This window comes from Denticeps clupeoides, chromosome 11 (assembly GCF_900700375.1).
Source record: "Denticeps clupeoides chromosome 11, fDenClu1.1, whole genome shotgun sequence".
In the NCBI taxonomy this organism is placed as follows: domain Eukaryota; kingdom Metazoa; phylum Chordata; class Actinopteri; order Clupeiformes; family Denticipitidae; genus Denticeps; species Denticeps clupeoides.
The window spans coordinates 9485582-9507194 of record NC_041717.1 but is presented as its reverse complement, the minus strand read 5'-3'; the positions used below and the strand labels follow the sequence as shown (position 1 = coordinate 9507194).

Genomic DNA, 21613 nt, shown 5'->3' with positions numbered 1-21613 from the left:
CCGCCTTTCTCTAATGCGTAATAGCTGCTGATTCGAGTCCAGCGCTTTTTCAGCGGCCAGCGGTTGCTGGCTGCACGACTTAAAACACACCTAAGTACAGTACACTCTTTCGCCTGCAAAATGTTTACCTGCCACCATTTCTTTTCACCCAAGGGGCGCTAACGCAACACGTTAGGCTACAGCAGCCAAGTAGTAGGAACTGGAGGGAGCTGAGCAACTGTCCCGCAGTTTTTTTTCCCCAGTCGTGGCGAGGGTCACTGAGTTGCCGTAAAACACTGAAGCGTCCTCGTCGAGGGCAGATCACGCTGACAGATCTGTGGCTCCAGCGATCCATGGCTGTGGCATGAAATAAGGGCCCCGGGGACATCGCTGACAGCCACATTGAGCTCTTATGTATTTCTGATGTCAAATGGGCTTGAACAAATTACATCTGGACGGACCGACTTTGACACATTCATAATAGATTCAAACTGAAACGAGCCTGAAATTGCAGGCATGCGCAGCAACATGAAGACACGAATGGATATTAGTGGGTAATCGTTCTCGCTGCTTCATTTACTTATTCATTTTTGTAGAGCCTGGCGACTGTACAGCAGTTCACTTGCTTTCCACAGCAAATTTTTTTACACAAGAAACATTGTCAGAAGTTATAAGTTTTATTGTGAAAAGGTCATTTGATCGTTAATCATTCAATATAAACAAAATAAATTCAATTATAAATAGGCAAGAGTCACGTAAGACAATAGCAGAAATGTGCAGGATATTTCCAATTAAATTAATTATATAAATGACCTGTGAATTTTTGGCTCAAATTGCCTCCGGTTAGGTGTAAGTTGGTCCATGTCACTGGGTGTCTGGAGGTAAACTGACCCCTAAGGTCCCCAGTACAGACCTCCTCTCATATTTTAAATCTAAACATGAGCTACATGAGCAACCTGAGCAAAATTGAGTTAGTCCTTGTTTTATTTATGGTACTTTGCCTTTCTATTTGTTTCTCTCTTTGTGCACACTTTCAGTTGTCACATGACACCTAATGGGTCACCTTAGTAACTGTCTCATCTTTTTTCCACTCTTCCCTAGAGTTCATACATGTACATGCACATATTGGACTTACTAGTAAATACATTTTCTCTAGCAATACTATTGTCTGTATATGATTATGTTGATGATAGAAATAATCTCTGACTTACACCATTCCATAACAGTTCTTGTGTATGAAGAATAATTTAGCTCTTTTCCAAGTATCCATCTAAACATGGAACAGTGTAATACAATGAACTCAGACAGTAACTAGGGACACGGCACACGCAGACGAGCTCTTTAGTTCTCATTTAGCACTACATTAATCGTGAAACCTTCTGGCCAACAATTTGCACTCCAAATAGCAAGCAACAAATCACTGCAAAAGTCGACAAAAGTTCAGGAGGAAGACCACGCTAAATGGCAAAGTGACGACAATTTAAGACACCAGCTCCACCGCTGTCTCCCAAAAGGTTTTAATTTTATTTTGAGTCACAAGGGACGTTCCCATGGTTACAGCCTTGTCAAGCAAAGTGGTTAAGGAAGAACGAAGCGAAACCGCAAACAAGCCTGTTGCTCAGCCTCTTTCACCCCTGAGCTTTTTTACTGTGAGAAGTCATTTATGCCCTTACAACTCAGTTAGAATAACCTACGAGTACTATAAAACTTTACTGCTGCCTTCCCCATAAGCGGTTTGCTGATGAATAGATGATAATCATTACCTAGATGTGTGTCCATGGGTATTTAATTGAATGATGGCACATGGGAAGGCATTCAGGCAGATGTCGCCTACGTGGCATAAAACAGTGTGTGGACGTAGACCAGTACCTGTGTCTTGATGATGTCATCGTCTCTGTGAACCTTCAGCACATATCCACGGTTACAAGTGATGGTGCAGCGCGCTCCGTTACCGTAGCCCTGGCTGCTGCAATCCATCAGCGAGTTGTGGACCATGGGCTTCTGACAGTCAATGGCATCACAGGAGTAATGGACGCAACTGAAGAAATTAAATTTGATGGCTTAAACACAGACAGTCTTTCCACACAGAACATGAATTTTACATTCAAAGCTGGTTACCTAACAACAGTTGCTGAGGGTCAATACAAATATTCAGACCCTTAGGAAATGGCATGATAAAATACTTTGAGAATCAAGATGTCTGGATTGTGGGATTTGGTGTCTGACCACATCCCTGTGTCAGAGTGTTGTGCTGAGAAATGTTTTCAGGGCTGGGAAAGAATTAAGAAACTCTCAAAAATAAATAACTAAACCAAAATCGTAAAAAAAGGTGGTGGTGGTGATGGGTGAGGGGGGTGTCTTAAGGCAAAAACTAGTCCTAAGCGCAGGACATAAAACTGGATTAGGTTAATGGTCATGTTGAGACCAGAGGCTTTGTGTTTTGTAGAGGAGCAGCGCACTGCGGTAGGCAAAGTTGGACGTTAGCACAGATATTTCTCTAGTTGTGGGGCCGGTCTGGGGTGCGCTTGAGCAACCAAAAGAAAAGAAACTGCTTATAAATAGTGTGAGGTAGATATGACCACACAGAATTATGGCAAGCACGTCTGTGTTAATCCTAACATCAACACAATGAGAAATGTTGCCCATACACTGCCCCGCCATGTAGGAGTATGGTCCTCTTGTTAAGATTAGTAATACCTGCATCAGCGAGACATGACAAGCAGTGGAGCATTGAGTTCAAATGTTCGTCCTTAATTAACTCAAATTGCCCATATGCTTACATTTATTTACTATTTTTGTAATTTTTTAATGCATTGGTACTACTGAAGCATTCCTTCTATTTTAGATTTTGTGGACAGAAATAGCTACTCTCTCTAGTTTTAACACATAATGTGATCATACCTAGAGCCTAGTAGAGCCTAGACAAAAATAATAAAAAAAAAAACCCATCCTAGTAGATGGCAATAAATACAATATTTTGTGAGTGCTGAAACAAAAAAAAGGGGGGGGGGATCCTAGTGGCCTAGTGGGTAACACACTCGCTTCTGAACAAGAAGACCCAGGTTAAAACCCCACTTACTACCATTGTGTCCCTGAGCAAGACACTTAACACTGAGTGTCTCCAGGGGGACTGTCCCTGTCACTACTGATTGTAAGTCGCTCTGGATAAGGGCATCTGATAAATGCTTTAGATGTATAGTGGCAATCACCTAATATCTGTTATCTTTATATTACGTGCATGTATATTGTATGTAACAATCATTGTATGTCATAATCAATTGGGCTGTATGACTTTGGACTGCAAGAACATCACTTTAGTTTCTAACTATAGAATCTGTATGTAAAAAAGCAAAAAAAAATCTCTACATCTCTGAAGCAGTCAAAGTGGAGCATCTCACCTTTGACCCATGGGATTGTAGATCTCATTGGTCTGGCAGCCACTGATGGTGATAGGATCAAAGTACTGGAAGGAGCGCAGTCCCACTCCAGAGATGGCGACCAGGTGAGAGCGGAAGCGCACCTCTATGGCTTTGGTTCTGTAGAAGGGTGTGCTCAGGTCGTGGCTCACCGGAATGACCAGTGGATTGTTCCTGCAGCTCAGGCGCCAGTCACCTGCAAGAGGGTCCAAAAAGAAAATGACAGGAGAAAAAAAAGCCTAAATGAGTCCAAACCCTCTGGAATGTATTGGCTGTTATAAAAAAACAATATGATGACGAAAAGCAGACCTAGATTGTGAGTTTGTTCCAGTGTGTCCACAAGCTGAATGGTGATGTTACACTGGGTCTGGTCAAGGTAGCTTGTCCCATCTGCTGCAAAGTGGATAATAACAGCTGCTGCCACCATAGGATGTGAATAATAAGCCTAGAGATAGTGTAGCACAGGAAGACATGAGAGCTTTGTGACCATATTTGTACTGATGACTATCATATAGGGTATTCATATAGGGTGTTAAATAGGGTGGTAGTAGCCTACTGGGTGACACACCCGCCTATGAACCAGAAGACAAAAAAGTAACAGGTTCAAACCCTGCTCACTACCATTGTGTCCCTGAGCAAGACGCTTAACCCCAAGTTACTCCAGGGGGAGACTGTCCCTGTAACTACTGCCGTCTGATCAATACCATAAAAAATGTAAAATGTAAAAAAAAAGAATAGTCAATACTCCAGAACATGTTTGTCATTGTGTCTGTCATTATACAATTACCGTGGCATCAATAAACTAGAATTTTTACGTAAAACACATTGAATGAATTTGTATAGATAGTGAATAGATTTGCAGTGCACAGATCTCACCTTTAGGTGGTACTGAGGGTTCCATGTGTTCTGCTGAGCCTCTTGACATGGGAACCAGGCGTACTGCGAAACTCCATCAGACAGATCAAACACTTTTGACTGACATGTCTGAAACACAGAATTTAGATTGCCACTTTTAATTCAAATTTATTACCTGCCAGTCAGCGAGTCCTCCAGACAACATTTTACATTTACTTCTACATCATTTATCAGACGCCTTATCCAAAGCAACCTATGGTAGTAAGTGAGGCTTGACCCTGTGACTTGGTTTTCTGGTTTGTAGGTAAGTGTGTTACCCTACTAGTACACAAAATGTTGTTTTTTTTTTATTATTTACCTGGCTAATATTTATCAGGTTGTCAAGGAAACATCCCACCCAGTTGCTACAAAAACACAAATTATTTAAGGACAATTATAAACAAATTACCTGAAGGGGTTTACTCCTAAAACATGGTAATAATGGTGGGTTGTTGGCCTGCAATTTGCCATCTCGGGGTAATTTAGACCATCTGGAGGCCTGCGCTCAAGTTTGAAAGGCGGACAAGCTCGAATGGCACAGTGGATCAAAGCTAGTGGAGGAACGCAGGCGATGTGTCTCACATGGCTACATTACATACCAACAAATGACATACCAGCCAGCGAAAGTGCCCGGTATCTCTTACACACCCGGTCACTTAATCCCTGTGCCTGCAATACTCGGAAAGTTATCGTAAAGTGGCACATACAGTCGTATTTCCACAGCCCTTCCACGGGTGAACCCAGGTCATGCAAACAAAGAGCCGCCTTAGACATACACTTCGTGTCATGTATGCCACGGGACACCGTTTATGATGATGATAAACCAAGGGCAATGCTACTGCTCCGGGTCCTATTTGGTTACCTTAATGTCTTTAAGATCGATGTCTCACAGCTATTCTTGTACGGCTATGATGTATTGTGGTCTGCATTCACCATCTGTTTACACTTTACTGTAACAGTGCACTGTGCAAAAGGTGGACCCCATTTATATGTTTGGGTGCAGAAAAACCTCTGCACACTGATGTAGGGTTTTTGTAATGTAAATTTCATGTTAATTAAATACCTAAATGGTAGAAATAACAGCACTGCTGTTTAAAATTAAGCTCAGAAAATTAAGCAAATATACTCAAGATCATATGTGAACAAGGTCATTTGTTTTTGCAATTAAACAAATAACAACATTCAAAAACTATTTTGTGCTAAGTATGCATCCTGTGTACCATGCAACAGAAGCAAGAGTGCAGTTGGCTGTCATTGCACAATTAATGCTCTCTGTATTTTGGGTCCAGCTTGCAAGCCTCACTGGGGATTTTGCTCCATCAGCGAACCAGTGTAATGGACTGTCTAGTGGTTACGTTGACCCTGTTTACTTTAAAGAATATCATTGTAGCTTTTACTGGATTAAAATTGAATTTACGTCACGTAATTATAGCTGCAGTCTTTGATAAAAGTTATGTAAATACTGGAAATTCTCCAAAATATCATGTAAGTTTTTGAAATATACGATGAGGCCCACTTCTGATCAACTGATTTAGCTTGACAGAGCCAAAAAAAAGAGCAAATAAGCATGTCAAATTTTCATACATACTCTGCCAGAAATAACAGTAAACTGTAAACTGGCCACAATTTTGAAATTACAGCATTAATACAAAAATAATTCAGCAATACAACTTGCTATACACAGAGATCCAAAGGCCGAATCCAAAGGCAGTGGTGGCCTAGCCAAGGCAGTGGTGGCCTAGCGGTTTAAGAAGCGGCCCCGTAATCAGAAGGTTGCCGGTTCGATTTCCGATCCGCCAAGGTGCCACTGAGCAAAGCACCGTCCCCACACACTGCTCCCCGGGTGCTTGTCGTGGCTGCCCACTGCTCGCTCAGGGTGATGGGTTAAATGTGTGCTGTGCTGCTGTGTATCACAAGTGACAATCACTTCACTTTAAGAATGCCAGCGACAGTCAAAATTTCACAGTACAGCATGACATTCAGGGTATTATTACAATAATAACACATTTTACTAGAGGTAGAAACTATAATGGTACTGTATATAATTTTTTTTGTTGAGGAAGCATCACAGACTAACGGCAATATTTTGTGTAAGACCTAATGCATTGGATGTCAATTAAAGCACTGATAATCTAGATGTGTTTTTCACATTTGTAAAGTCCACTGATGTCATTGTGAATAAGAAATCTGAGTTCCCATTAAAACGAGGAAGATCAGATTAGGTGAAATCTGACGCTTTCGTGCAGTACAAAAACTTCATTCATTATGAGCCCACAGTAGTAGAGGCGTGTTAACAACTGGCAAAAGCACGAAAGTGAGTTCCACACCACAGATTCCACCAAGATGTTAGGTTTGAGCCGCAACCATAAATAAGAGCAGAAATCTGCTGAATGGGCTGGACCGCATCCTCCAGCTACGCCGGGACCCGTGTGAATCTCGGCTGAAGGCAAGGAAGACTCATAACATCCTATTATTCACATATATCATGAAATTTGAATGACGCATGCGCATTTTACCAGGGGAATTGAGAAATCTGATGTAATTCTTCCAAGCCGGCAAGTGAGGCAGGGGAGAATGAGGGGGACGAGCTGCAGCCCATCTTCCTCTCATCAGGGACACTGTTATAACCGGACTAACCCTCTCACATCTTACATCAGCATGTGAGAAAGAAATATTACACAGCCTCCTCACATTCTTGATGTTCTCACAGTAAAATCCACAAAAAATCTATCACAGATGAAAGCACACAGTTACAAAATGCAGTGATTTAGAGGCGAAGTACTGACTTGTTCTTTTACAGAATCAACTCGAACAAATGGAAAGGAATGTTTCTCGTAGTATTTTATGTGTACAGTGCACGCTATAAAGCAGGCGTGCATTAAAAGTTACTGCGACCCATATAACCCAGTTTCCTTTTCTTATAAAGCCCAGTCTATATTTTATGTAACAATATGGTCTAATATAACAGTGAAGTATGGTTTTGTAGTCCACTATAAATCTTTAGGTTTCTGCGCAGCACGAAACCAATTTAATTTTTTCTCGACATGATTAATTTAATAGCATGCATATTTTTGTACACAGGAGTATTTTACAACAAAAGCCGTGAAGCAAGATAAAAGTGGACAGGAAAAAAAAATTATAAATCATTTGAATCATGAATTTATGAATATATCAGATTTAGCTGAGCAGGGTGTACAACCCTCTCATTTTCTGTAAAAAAAATTCTATGCGCTTTACAGCTTCCATATGTGAGTCTGAGCAAAAGTTCACAGTGCTGACGGAACGGTTAGATAATACTTTACTGATTCTATATTGTGCCTGAAGTTCTGTCACATGACAGGGTGTTGCAAATTGCACCCGAGGTCATGCTATTATGCCATATATCAACATATGGCATAATAGCATGACCTCGGGTGCAATTTTCCTTTCATGCGGTTCTCTAAACAAGGTTATTTACCAGGTTCAAGTCATTTCCAACGTCAGATGATGATGCTTGTCATTTATCTGGTTAGTTAATGACTGTTTTCAGATTAGCTAAGAAAGACTTTTGGGAAGCAAGAAGTGTCAATATGACAGATGTACACCACCCCAACAAAAATCCACCTACGTAGTATAGTACATTAGAACACTTTGTCCAAAACTACTATGCTTTATGATTAGTTACGACCTCGTATTTTGACTGGTTATTTTTCTGGTATTTCATCTGATATTTAAGTGAAATTAAGCCAGGTGACCAGTGTTGCTAGATCCTAAATGTTAAAGTATCGTTCCAGCAGCTTAAAATTACACGATTTTGAGAACAATTATTGTGAACACACAATTTCTATTCTGACATTGCTCAGAAAATCTGCTTCAATAACACATATTATCATAGATTATGCATATTATAGTGTATAATGCAACACCTACAGAATTTTTGTGAAAACCACCTCTGGGCAGAACAGTGCCTCTTTAAGGAGTGCAGGATGAGTCCCTACACTGAACAGTAGTGCTGTAGTCAAGACTGTATAAACCAAGACATTGTCGAGACTAGAGGCATCAAGACCAAGACACTACTGAGACTTGATGGTAATGAGACCAAGACCAAGACAAACTAAGGTGAAACCAAGACCAAGACTGAAAACAGACTCAGGCTAGAATCGACATCACATTACTCAGATGTAGAGAAAAAGGCAAACAATTATGCACACACATTATTTAAAGTAACGTCATATAAATTAACCTCTAAAAACAGCTAATCAAGTTTTAGCTTCATTTAAGAATGTCATACCATGAAATTATTGCTGCTCTTGTACACAGACACAGGCTCAGCTGACAAAGTCAGCCTACACAGACTTCGGCCGTGTTATTGACTTCATCCAAAAACAATTACAAGGTCCGGGGAAAATACGGAAGAAGTTAGAATCATATTAGCTTCGTTGGATTCAGATGGGTCAGCATACACACGTAAACGGAGACTTCACAGGAGAGAGCGCTTCTCAAAAGGGGATTATATTATTATTATATTTGACAAGTTTGTTGACAAGTCAAACCCTGTATTATTAATGGGTGGCTTCTCATGTAAAATAATTTGTCTTAACTCCTACAAAACAAGCAGTGATCCAAGAGTTATTAGGGGCTATTTTATAGAAGTTTTGGAAATATTACATAACTGTCCTACACTTAAGCCAACAGACCGTGGTATACAATACCTTGTGCACACAGGATCATATATTGTACTGTAGTAGTGATGTAGCTGCTTGCAAAAACAAAATATCTCCCCCTGAAAAAATGACTGTACAATGCGTGCATACACAACATTCTTTGTCAGATTTTGGAGGTTTTCCTCATACTTTGATGACAAGCAACTCAGAGCTAGTCAACATTCTTACTTTTCAAGTAGCTTTTTCTCCAGGTGCCTGGTGAATGCATGAATGATGTTCATAAACTTTAGTTTAACATTCAACACCCCCATTCCTCAGCAACTGGTCAACTGTGCAGTGGTGCACAGCTCCAACCACATCACCGAGTTCACTGATGACACGACCGTGGTGGGTGTCATCAGCAAGAATGATGAGTCAGCATCTATTTTTTCACAATCTATTTCTGAACGTGGACAAAACTAAAGAGTTGATTGACTTAAGAAGACAATGGAGGGACCACTCCCCACTGAACATTGAGAGATCTTGTGTGGAGACTGTCCAGAATACAAAGGTGTTCATGTAGAGGAGAACCTCTCCTGGCCTCTCAACACCAGTTCAACAGCCAAGAAAGCCCAGCATCATATTTATTTCCTACAGAGGCTGAGGAAAGCCGATCTCGCACCACTCTTTCTCACCACCTTCTATAGAGGGACTACAGGGAGTGCAGAATTATTAGGCAAGTTGTATTTTTGAGGAATAATTTTATTATTGAACAACAACCATGTTCTCAATGAACCCAAAAAACTCATTAATATCAAAGCTGAATGTTTTTGGAAGTAGTTTTTAGTTTAGCTATTTTAGGGGGATATCTGTGTGTGCAGGTGACTATTACTGTGCATAATTATTAGGCAACTTAACAAAAAACAAATATATACCCATTTCAATTATTTATTTTTACCAGTGAAACATCTCCACATTCACAAATATACATTTCTGACATTCAAAAACAAAACAAAAACAAATCAGCAACCAATATAGCCACCTTTCTTTGCAAGGACACTCAAAAGCCTGCCATCCATGGATTCTGTCAGTGTTTTGATCTGTTCACCATCAACATTGCGTGCAGCAGCAACCACAGCCTCCCAGACACTGTTCAGAGAGGTGTACTGTTTTCCCTCCTTGTAAATCTCACATTTGATGATGGACCACAGGTTCTCAATGGGGTTCAGCCACGCTGTGGAGTACTTGGACGTGTGTAATGGAGCATTGTCCTGCATGAAAATCATGTTTTTCTTGAAGGATGCAGACTTCTTCCTGTACCACTGCTTGAAGAAGGTGTCTTCCAGAAACTGGCAGGACTGGGAGTTGAGCTTGACTCCATCCTCAACCCGAAAAGGCCCCACAAGCTCATCTTTGATGATACCAGCCCAAACCAGTACTCCCCCTCCACCTTGCTGGCGTCTGAGTCGGACTGGAGCTCTCTGCTCTTTACCAATCCAGCCACGGGCCCATCCATCTGGCCCATCAAGACTCACTCTCATTTCATCAGTAAATAAAACCTTAGAAAAATCAGTCTTGAGATATTTCTTGGCCCAGTCTTGAAGTTTCAGCTTGTGTGTCTTGTTCAGTGGTGGTCGTCTTTCAGCCTTTCTTAGCTTGGCCATGTCTCTGAGTATTGCACACCTTGTGCTTTTGGGCACTCCAGTGATGTTGCAGCTCTGAAATATGGCCAAACTGGTGGCAAGTGGCATCTTGGCAGCTGCACGCTTGACTTTTCTCACTTCATGGGCAGTTATTTTGCGCCTTGGTTTTTCCACATGCTTCTTGCAACCCTGTTGACTATTTTGAATGAAACGCTTGATTGTTTGATGATCACACTTCAGAAGCTTTGCAATTTTAAGAGTGCTGCATCCCTCTGCAAGAAACCTCACTATTTTTTACTTTTCTGAGCCTGTCAAGTCCTTCTTTTGACCCATTTTGCCCAAAGGAAAGGAAGTTGCCTAATAATTATGCACACCTGATATAGGGTGTTGATGTCATTAGACCACACCCCTTCTCATTACAGAGATGCACATCACCTAATATGCTTAATTGGTAGTAGGCTTTCGAACCTATACAGCTTGGAGTAAGACAACATGCATGAAGAGGATGATGTGGACAAAATACTCATTTGCCTAATAATTCTGCACTCCCTGTATTGAGAGCATTCTGACCAGCTGCATCACTGTCTGGTTTGGGAACTGCAACACATAGGACCACAAGACCCTACAGCGGATAGTGAGGAAAGACTCTACACACCCCTCACATGCACTCTCCACCCTCCTACCATCCGGAAAAAGGTACCGAAGCATTAGGGTCCTTGGGCAGTGGTGACCTAGCGGTTAAGGAAGCAGCCCCATAATCAGAGGGTTGCCGGTTCGAATCCCAATCTGCCAAGGTGCCACTGAGGTGCCACTGAGCAAAGCACCGTCCCCACACACTGCTCCCTGGGCGCCTGTCATGGCTGCCCACTGCTCACTCAGGGTGATGGGTTAAATGCAGAGGACAAATTTCACTGTGTGCACCGTGTGCTGTGCTGCTGTGTATCACATGTGACAATCACTTCACTTTCACTTTCACTGCCAGATTGTGCAACAGTCACCTAAACACTCACGGACTATCCACGCTGAACTGACAGGCACTTTACTTAATATGTTCAGAAAAAAAAAATATATATATACACACACACACACACACACACACACACACACACACACACACACACACACACATATATATATATATATATATATATATATATATATATATATATATATATATGTATGTTACAATTCTATTACAGCATTATTTGCACATTACCACAGCAGAATTAGCACATTGTTACTCTGCACAATCCAGACTTGTTACACTGGTTTTTACCGCTGCCTGTATTGTTATTGTTGTCCTGCATGTCCCATTTTTGCTCTTTATGTCAGTATGTAACTAGTCAGTATGTTTAAATGTTACATGTAGCACCAGGTCCCAAGGAAATATTGTTTCGTTTCACTTGGTACTGTCTCACTGTATGTTGCTAAAATGACAATAAAGCTCAACTTGAACTTGAATTTTCTTGCATGTGCACACGCAAAGGGACGAATCAAAATCCTGGACAATACGAGACGGTTGGCAACCCTAATTGGAGAATGTAGACGATGTCACAGCAGTCTCCATTAAGGTGCCCACCCCCCGTTTATCAAGTGATGCTCAGCCCACCGCACCATCTCCTTGCTCTGTGGCAAACAGTGGGAGCACCACGCTATTGGGCAATCGAAAGCCGCAAAAAAGATGCATCTGCCTTTAAATAATGACACTCTTTGACGAGGATGTGCTATTTCCCTTTGAGACAGCTATTTTCGAGACCAATATGAGGCTGAGGCCAAATAGTGTCAAGACCAAGAAGAGAGACCAAGACCACAAAAAAATGGGCTCAAGACCAAGACCGTTCTGAAGAACTCCAATACTACTGAACAGCCCAGAATACCATTTGCACATTACAAGAGCAGAAAACTTTACTTTAAGTGCTGCTACTGACTTTAACCACCCAGTAAAACTGGGGTATTTCTCCTATTCATTTCTGTAAGTCTGATGGCGATGTAGCATATGCGTACTCTTTTCATCTTCCTTAACTGCAAATCCACCAGGCAAACCCACATTTAAACCACTTATCATTGTTCACCTTGTGTGTCACCACACATTACATCAGGTGTGTCAAACTCACTTGCACAAGGGGCCAAAATGTATGGGATTGCGTTTGATAAGGCAACTGAAGCCCTGCTGTATGGAATCATGTTCAGCAAGGCAACTGAAGCACCGCGGGTCACACGTTTGACACCTACGTGTTACATTTTGCATTGATTGGTTGTAAAGGCACGACTGCACATAAACACGCTAAGATAGTCTGCCAGGTGAAAACAAGGGTATGTACCTGGCCGTGCTAATGAAAAAAATTATCGTACATTTTTGGCATTTTTTAATTATTGATTGTACAGAGTGTACAATTATCACAGAATTACAATAATTATCACACGCCCTGAAACAGTAATACTAACCCAGTTCGTTTTTCTAACCTAGATTCTAACCCAATGCTAATCCCCCTGAATGCATACTACCTTTGTGACTGCTGGATATCCCACAACCACCTCTGCTGGACAGCGTATCTTGTCTTTGTGGGACACGTCCACTTCAGTGGCCCACTGGTCCAGGAAGCCTTGCGGAATAAAAAGGCCACAGTCTCGGACGCTAGTCTGCCGCTCGAAGTCCTCACACACTCCGTCTCCATCATAGAAATAGCACAAGCTGGGCTCATCTGCAAACAAAAGGCCATTGACCCAACAGTGAAATAAACAACAGTAACATTAATCTTCTGTATTGCATGATGCAGGAGCATTATGGCTAGATTAACAGTTAGCATCATGTGCATTTTAATCTGACTTGAAACAACATTTCCCAAAAAATAACAAGTCCTGACATGTGACAAATGTGACACAAGCCAGTCCTGTGACTTGCTAATGGAATGTTAAAAATGCAACGTCATGGCCGTTGTTTTGAACAGACAGTTTCCATCTGTGTCCCGGGACCTTGAGGTGTTAGCTAGCTATAGACATGTGCGCCAACACCCACTCAGCTTTCAAGGAAGGATCTGATAGTCAGCTGTACGTTTTTTTTTTCCCCTTCATGTGCGTGATACGCTACTGTCACCTGCTCCTGCTAGTAAACAGCTGTTCGTAAAGTCAGCAAGATGGCCAGGAAACACGTTTGCAGGAAATCCACTTATCAATCTCTGCACTCTTTCCCCAGTGCTGCTGAAACAATGTCACCAACTGGGGCTTTTGCAAAAACAGCGGCGCATCCTCCTTCCCCAGTGAGGCTGATATATCACACAGCGGAAGACTACAAGTAGGGACGGCCCTGGATCAGGGTGGCACCTTGTCTCCTGTTTTTCAGCACTGGAACACCCATTCTTTCTGAAATACTCTGCCATCACACTGCAGAGCCTAATATAGAAGCATGTCAGGACCAGGCTGACAGAAATGTGATCCAGCAGCCCCATTTGGATTTATGGGAGCCTGAACTCAGTGAACCTCCTCCATTGTGCCTACCCACGGCTTTCTTGTCTCCTCGTGGAGAATGTTACTAATTAGAAGTGTTGCCGATGTCACCTATTCAGAGCACCTAATGTTTCCGGGGTCGGCACGATTAAAGCACATATTCACTTCAAATGGCGCCTGAGTCACTACTCTCGCTTCTCATTAACACTTTTGTAACACAAAAAAAGGGTGAACAACTAAGGCTACTGAGGCTAGCAGGAAACCGCCCAGAAAGAGCCGATAATGTGCAGGATGTGTAGATCTAAAGCACTACAAGCTGGGAACTACTTCTTTTGTAGATCCACTGACATGTGGCAATTATGGTGCTATTGTCTGGGTACTTGTTTCATGCTACATTGTTAGCATTTCAATTAACTAGCATTGCCTTGATCTGTAGCATTCCCCTGCGAATGGCACAAAGGGACTTTGCTGTTCTTTGACAAATTGAGCGCTAAAAAGGGAATGGGGAGATTAGACAAATACCACTGGACAGGATGAGACATCCAGAAGGAATTCACATCCAAGTAATACTGGGAAATAGGTGCTGTATAACTGAAAGGTGCAATGTTTGCAACAGCCATAATTCCAAATAATAAAGATAAACAAAATGCTAACTGTATTTATGATGTTGTATTTAAAAAATGTTGTAAATAAAGATGAAAAAATTTCTTGTCAAATACTGTCTCTAATTAATGAATTTTAAATTAACTAGATGGCCAAATGTTTCATATTTGATCGGCATATAAAGGCGGGTTAATCTGGGAAGCAGAAAAAGCAAAACACCTGTGATGTCACTGGGACAATTTTAGTAGAGAAATCAGAAAAGTAAAAAAAACCTAATAGACCAAAATTGACATTTATGATATTATGATGTATTACAGTCTTCAGGCAGTTCACGTATAGAGTACATGATGCTACATTCATGTGACAAAAAACATTGTTCTGTTCTGATACTGGCAGTTCACATTCATAATTGCAAGTCACACTCATCTTACCAACACAGTTGAACAAAGGCTCCTTCTTGCACTGACTAGAACATCCGTCTCCATTTGAAGAATTCATGTCATCGCACTCCTCACCCAAATAACTAAAAGAAAAAAATATATATATTTCTGCAGATTACTCGATCTGCAATGTTGCAATTATGTGATAAGCTCATTACTGAGCCAGCATTTGGAAATATTATGGCTGCTATACATAATTAACATTTCATGTCAGACAATGTTCCATATACAGGAAACAGGAATGTCTATGTAAAGTGATTACAGCTCTTACTTTTGGATTTGGCCGTCTCCACAGTAGGGTGTCCCCAGCCGGTGAGTGAGAGGTGGGGAAGGCTCGCTCTTTGCACGTTTTGAGACTGTGTATACTTGATAGGTATAAGTCTCACCAGCTTCGACATCCCTGTAACAAAAAAGTGCATTTCTTACAATATTTTAATAATATAAGCATATATAGGACTTATTAGGCTGAATGCTATAATAAATCAAAAGGTGCTTCATCAAATGATTCATTTATAGGTGTGCATCCATCTTATTGTACTTTTTTGTATTTTCCCCCAGATTTCTTTACCTTTTCTGTTGAACTGTGGGGGTTTAAGGTCACATTAAAGGTCAGAAAAGCTTGAACAATGATTTACTGTAGTCAAAATGTTTTACATCACAAAAACCTGGCATTTTAACAGGAATGTGTATGCGTTTTATAACCACTGTAAACTCAATCCAAAGCCCCAAAAATGAAATAAAATAAAAATAAATAAATATTATTTTTAGTTGACAGTTACTTTAAAGTCCCTCAAAACCACGATAACTATCCATAACCATATCTGACCGGGAGATAACCGATAAATAACCCAAAGCTGCAGTGTATCTCAGCGCTGACATGTGGCTCCCATTTCATTTTAATCAGATTAACTAAATTTCAGTTGCCAATACAGTGGGAAGCAAAGCAGGAATGCAGAGAATCATTTATACTGCATATTGATGCGAATTCTCAAGCGTGTTGTGTGACAGTGAACAGAGATAAACAATGATTTATTCATTGGGTTTCACTTTATCCACCGAGCGGGTGACATTTACAGAGAAGAGCAAGATAAGCTGTCATCACGTGGAAGGTTTCCCCATCGGGTCCTCTAAACCACCTATACACTCAATCTCACATTCCATGGAGTGAAAACCAGAGCGTCCGAGTGACATTTTGGAAGAAATTATGAAATGTCATGGCAATTGTTATGGCGAAATGCATTTTGTTTGGTGACAGTGTCTTCTTTTTTTTTTTTTTGCTGGAGCTGGAATGTGTTATAGGTTTATTCAATGACATCATGGGTCCCATTTGGGGATGCCCTGGTGAGTCCATGTCCATTCGCTCTATGCGCTATTGATAAGCCAAGAAGTTTTTACTGACGGAGGTCCGGATGAGGTCAGGGAAGAGGTTGAGAGTGGAATGAGAGGAGACCCAAACACTGTACAATCCCTTTTTTCAGAGGAGAAAAAAAACTCGGTACCTGCTGATAAACAGGCATGGGGGCCCGAGAGAGAGTGGGGAAGTGATGGAGCAGCTCCTCACAGCCCCTCTGCACATTCCCACAAATCCATATCATCATCCTGTCAACACACCACACACTGTTTGTTTCCTTCCCCCGGCAGGGGATACCGGGATTGAAAACAGATGAGACCACCTCAACTGCTCGCAATCTAACATAAATCAATGAAGACTAATCCTCTGAGTTGGAATTAATAAAAGTCTGTTTAGTAAAGTGCAGATAAGAAGACCCTTGCTATTTCTTCCAGACGTCAGTAGTGGACGTTTTCACTTTCACTTATTGTAGAGATAGGAGCTCAGGGTTCTTCTGGAGCCCACAGGGCAGCTTCCCTTAAAGCACAATTCAAGAAATGTTTTCACAGCTAAAGATACAGCCAAATCACCAAAGAACCTGAGCACCATATTTGGGCACATATTATTTGGTGATACTGTATTGCATAATGGATGTTCAGCAACAACCCAGGAACCACCAAGGCCAAAGTCTGCCATGAACTGAAAACTGCTCAAATACCATTGTCACTGTTTTACATCGCCACGGGCTGAGAGGGTGGTTTTGCCTTTTGGCTAAAATGACAACAGGTACGTTTGGAAGAGCTTCCAATTCCAGACATTTCCTGGTGGCCCTGTCCCCTGTTTTCCTGACCGGCGTTTCATGTTGGTCTTGCCTTGATTGTTTACATCTGTGATAATCGGTAGACTGCCATGTCCATCTGCCATGACCGATGAGCTCACATTAAATGCTTCGGATAGCAGGTGACAGCTTCGCAGCAAAAACAGTCAGCCACTGTTCTCCCAGCTCTATGGTGCCGGCTCTCTTCATATCATTGATAAGGAAATTATCACACAACCACGAAAGACCTGAAACCTGGTGGAGGCCACATGGTGACAGTGACAAAAATTGTAAAACCAGTCATCTGACTTTTTTCCATCAAAAGAATTGGAAAAAACAAAAAAACGACCATGAGTAATTTATATGGGTTTTTTTTTTGTATCTTCATCGCAAGTGTGCTCGTGCTTTTATATAATTACCTATCCGAATGACCGTAGCAGGTTTTGTATCTGAGTGCCTTAAGTCCAGTTACTATTAACTTGTTTGGTCGCCTTTAACTTCCCTTAAGCCTACAACTGCGGAAGAAAGGGGTCTTGTTTAAGCCATTCACATGGTTCACTCACACAGAAAGATCAGAGCAAATGAAAAGAACTCGAGATGGAGGCCGGGGGAGGGGACAAGGGTATCACTGAATGGACTCCCACAAAGTACCTCCTAGAATTCACGCAAGTATTGAATTAATGGGTTTCCTGGATTTGAGGCCCGGACTAATGCATGGATCTCACTGGGACATCCTGTGCTGTTTTTCTGAATGAGGTTCAACAATTGGCACCCATCTGTCTGCTGTGCATCTTGGAAATATCTGGGATTCAGAAATGTTTAAACACCTGTTTTGGATCATTTAATTATCATGCACTCAAGTTGTTCTATTTTATGTTATATGATAATACATGTTGTGAAGCATTCAATTTCCTGAAGCAAGTTTGGTAGAAGTATGTCTACCCGTGAGTTGAGACGGTTTGATACTGAGCAACTGTATGCGCTTTGAAAAGTGAATAAATGTAAATTTGAGCTACATCAAAATACATTAGCCATGTAGTTCATGGCAGAGGGGTGGCCCACTTTTAGGCAGACAGAGTTCATTCGAGTCCCTGTTTATACAACATCGGCTTTTACAGATGTGCTGCTACAGTGTAGGTACAAGAAATCACCAGTAAAGCTTATTATAAGAATTTTGGGAACAAAAATAATTGCAGAACATTATGTTTGGAATATCATAAAAAAAGAAGAATGAGCAAGGGACAATGAGTCAATAGATCAGTGTGTCCTAAAAGCAAGGTGTTGATTGGCAATACTTTTGAAAGTGTTTGTGTGCGTGTGTGTGCTCTACCATTATGAAATGAAAGTGAAAAGATTGTCATTGTCAAACACAGCACAGCACACAGTGACACAACCAAATGTGTCCTCTGCTTTTAACCATCCCCCTTGGTGAGCAGTGTGCAGCCATGACAGGCGCCCGGGGTGTGTGGGGACGGCGCTTTGCTTAGTGTCACCTCAGTGGCACCTTGGTGGATCAGGATTCGAACAATCTTCTGATTACAGGTCCGCTTCTTAACTTGCTAGGTTCACTGCCCCATTAAAAGCAGGGAACAGCATAAAGCACTGTTTTAAGCATTAAGGATGGATTTATTCCACTTTGTAGGGGTCAGCATACAAGAGCAACCTCGTTGAACTGTGTAAATATGTTTACATGGCAAAGCAGCCCAACACCGTCTGTGCTGCAAGCACCAACTTGATCTCCCAAGCGCTGGAGTCACACCCGCCAGAACATAAATCACATTTCTGCCAACAGTAAGAGGAAATGCCCTGAATCTTCAAATGATCACCCACTGTTTAAGGGCAAGGGCTAACAGGCTATGGACGCTTCAAAGTGTGTCTCTGAAATGGCAACATTGCATATGTGGCATTCAAAGGTCTGCAAGGAATCCAAGCGATCCATCTGTTGTGGTCGAAGTACATAAATGATGCAATAGAATGAAAGTAGAGATAGTATTTTAAATCTAATTAACAAATCTAATTAACTATTAAAACTGCCATTTTTTTAACGGCTTGACTAACTTATTTTAAGTGAAAAGACTCTTGATAGGCCAATCTCTTAACAGTGTGTCATAAATTACTCTGACGTTGAAGCCTTTCATTATGAAGAACCTAAGTGAAATTATCTGAAATTACAGGACTTGCGAACCATCTAAATTTAGCTTAACTCGAAGATTCATTTCAAACTAACTTGTTAAACTGTTTAAACACAAGTTCACAAATTAGTTTGCCTTTATTATATGGCATCTGCTGTATTTCCATTACTCTTGCACCCAATGTGATAGAAAATTATATATAAGACCATAAAAAAACTTTTTGAAAACTGCCATCATACAATTACAATCCATGGATATTTAGAGAGAAACAGAAGAAAGGATAATGATAATTTTGGAATTACCTATCCATGTATCTTCTGCTGGAGTCAGACAAAATAATACCCTGAGGGGCACCGTTGAAAGGAGGATCCCGAATCAGCTGGTAGCCGAGTGTCTGGCAACCTTGGCAAAGGTTGCAGTTGGGTTTGGATGCCAACAGAGTGGCATCAATCTCCAGATGCTGCTCCATGGTGAAGAACTGAACTCCATATACTTCCTCGTTCACAAAGAGCTTGATGGTCAGCGGGGTGTCGCAGAAGACACTCTGGGGCCCCAGGGAGACATTGCTGCCACTGACCGTGAGGAGCACCACGTTGTGGATGGCCGGCGGGGCCGTTTCATCCGAGGTGAAGAAGGTCACCCACACGGTGATGGAATCGGGCACCAGCGGATGGGGGAACTCCAGTTGCAGCATGCATCCCTGCGTTGGGCAGGAGGCAGAGCCGACACTGCTGGAGTCCAGCCCTGCGTTGGGGCTCCAGGTCCGGACACTAGGCTCACAAGGCTGCTCCACATCTGGAGGACCTGGAAGGGATGCATTACATGTTACCAAGGAGCTTTAAAAACTTCATTCATTCTGCTCCAATTGCACTTAAGAGACACTGTAACTGATCACAGCAAAGACTATGTAAGGTTTAGTCAAATTTATAAAAATGACTTGGCTAAATATGTCCCCTTCACTACTTTATTAAATTACTTCAACTATTAATACCACTATGGAAAAAAAATCAAAAGAGCAAACTGAGTTCAGTCAAAATGCTGGAGCTGTTTGAGAGAACTGAAAGGAAAAGCAGGATAAAGCACAAAGCTCTTCAGCACCCTCCTTCTTTGTTATTAATGGACCTTGAAAATAGAGTTTGTCCCACCACCATGAGACTGGCACAAAAAGTAGAGTATAAAGGAACACACTCCCCCATCATGCATCATCAGTACTGTACAAGCTTGTTATGATCTGATGTTGCTTCAGTTGTTCAGATCTGGTTTCAGCAATATCATATGTTAATAAAATGAAGTCACTTAACCACAGCCATTCCCGATGATAAGCCATAGCGTGTACTGACTATTGTCTCTTAGTTGCTTTCACATCTTGAGCTCCCTTTTTAGAAGATTAGACCGTATTGTTGTGGATAATGTGGGTTGCATTTAAATAACAACCTGGCATTATAATGTAAGTAGCCATTGAAAAAGGTGGTCAGATGTTGTGCTGTCATGCAATGATGCAAATATTGTGTGCTGAGACTAAGAGGACAGTGGGATATGTGAACATTGAAGGCCTTTTGTCATTGAAAAGTTTGACTCTGATCAAATTACAGAAAACAGTTATGCAGCAAATATGGAAAGATCAAACCCTGACAAATGGAATGGCTTCACTAGTCCTGGTCTGACCATCTGATTGGTATGGTTTTCCTCACTCAATGGAGACAAATGAACAATCGCTGATATTAAGTTATGGTTTGGAACATAACCAATACCCACCAATACCCAGAGCTTTCAGGAAAACTGAAACCGAAATAGCAAAAACTTCAGAAGGGAACAATGTCTTCAATAATTATATATGGGGATATAAGTAAATAGTCCTCAAATGCACTAAGCACTCCAGACGCTGGCTTTCATTCATTTTGGGACACACGCCATCTTTGAAATGGTTCAGAAAAATATGAAAATTATGGAAAATTAATGCAACTATCCAAATGGATTGAACCGCAAAAACAAAGAGTAAAGCTGAAAGTTTTTTGGTTTTGTTTTTACATTGATTTGTTTATCAATTTGTTTAAAATTGATCATTTGAAAGGGAGAGGCTAAAACCAGATATTTAGAAATTCTCAAAATTAGAGTCAATTAAAAGAAATCAATTTCAAAATTGATCAACAAAAACATGTTATTGATTGATGTAAAGAGCAGGCCGACACGATGGCGTGATGGCTTGAAGGCGTGCTCTACAACAACGGAGACACAAGCTGTTGAGGTAAGGCAGGGCGGATACAAAATTCATTCCATAGATTCCTGGTTTCGC

At 41.3% G+C, this 21613-nt stretch overlaps 1 protein-coding gene across 1 annotated transcript in view; it reads right to left on the bottom strand.

The window, feature by feature from the left end:
• Positions 1 to 21613, bottom strand: part of pappab (pregnancy-associated plasma protein A, pappalysin 1b) — a 60669-nt gene that overhangs the window by 19698 nt on the left and 19358 nt on the right. Inside the window, exons 7-14 of the mRNA XM_028995875.1 lie at positions 19623 to 20124; positions 15313 to 15441; positions 15033 to 15124; positions 13060 to 13256; positions 4272 to 4379; positions 3705 to 3840; positions 3378 to 3591; positions 1849 to 2017 (exon numbers count right to left, since the gene is read on the bottom strand). Of these exons, the coding sequence (XP_028851708.1) occupies positions 1849 to 2017; positions 3378 to 3591; positions 3705 to 3840; positions 4272 to 4379; positions 13060 to 13256; positions 15033 to 15124; positions 15313 to 15441; positions 19623 to 20124 (1547 nt within the window). The remainder of the gene's footprint in view (positions 1 to 1848; positions 2018 to 3377; positions 3592 to 3704; positions 3841 to 4271; positions 4380 to 13059; positions 13257 to 15032; positions 15125 to 15312; positions 15442 to 19622; positions 20125 to 21613) is intronic.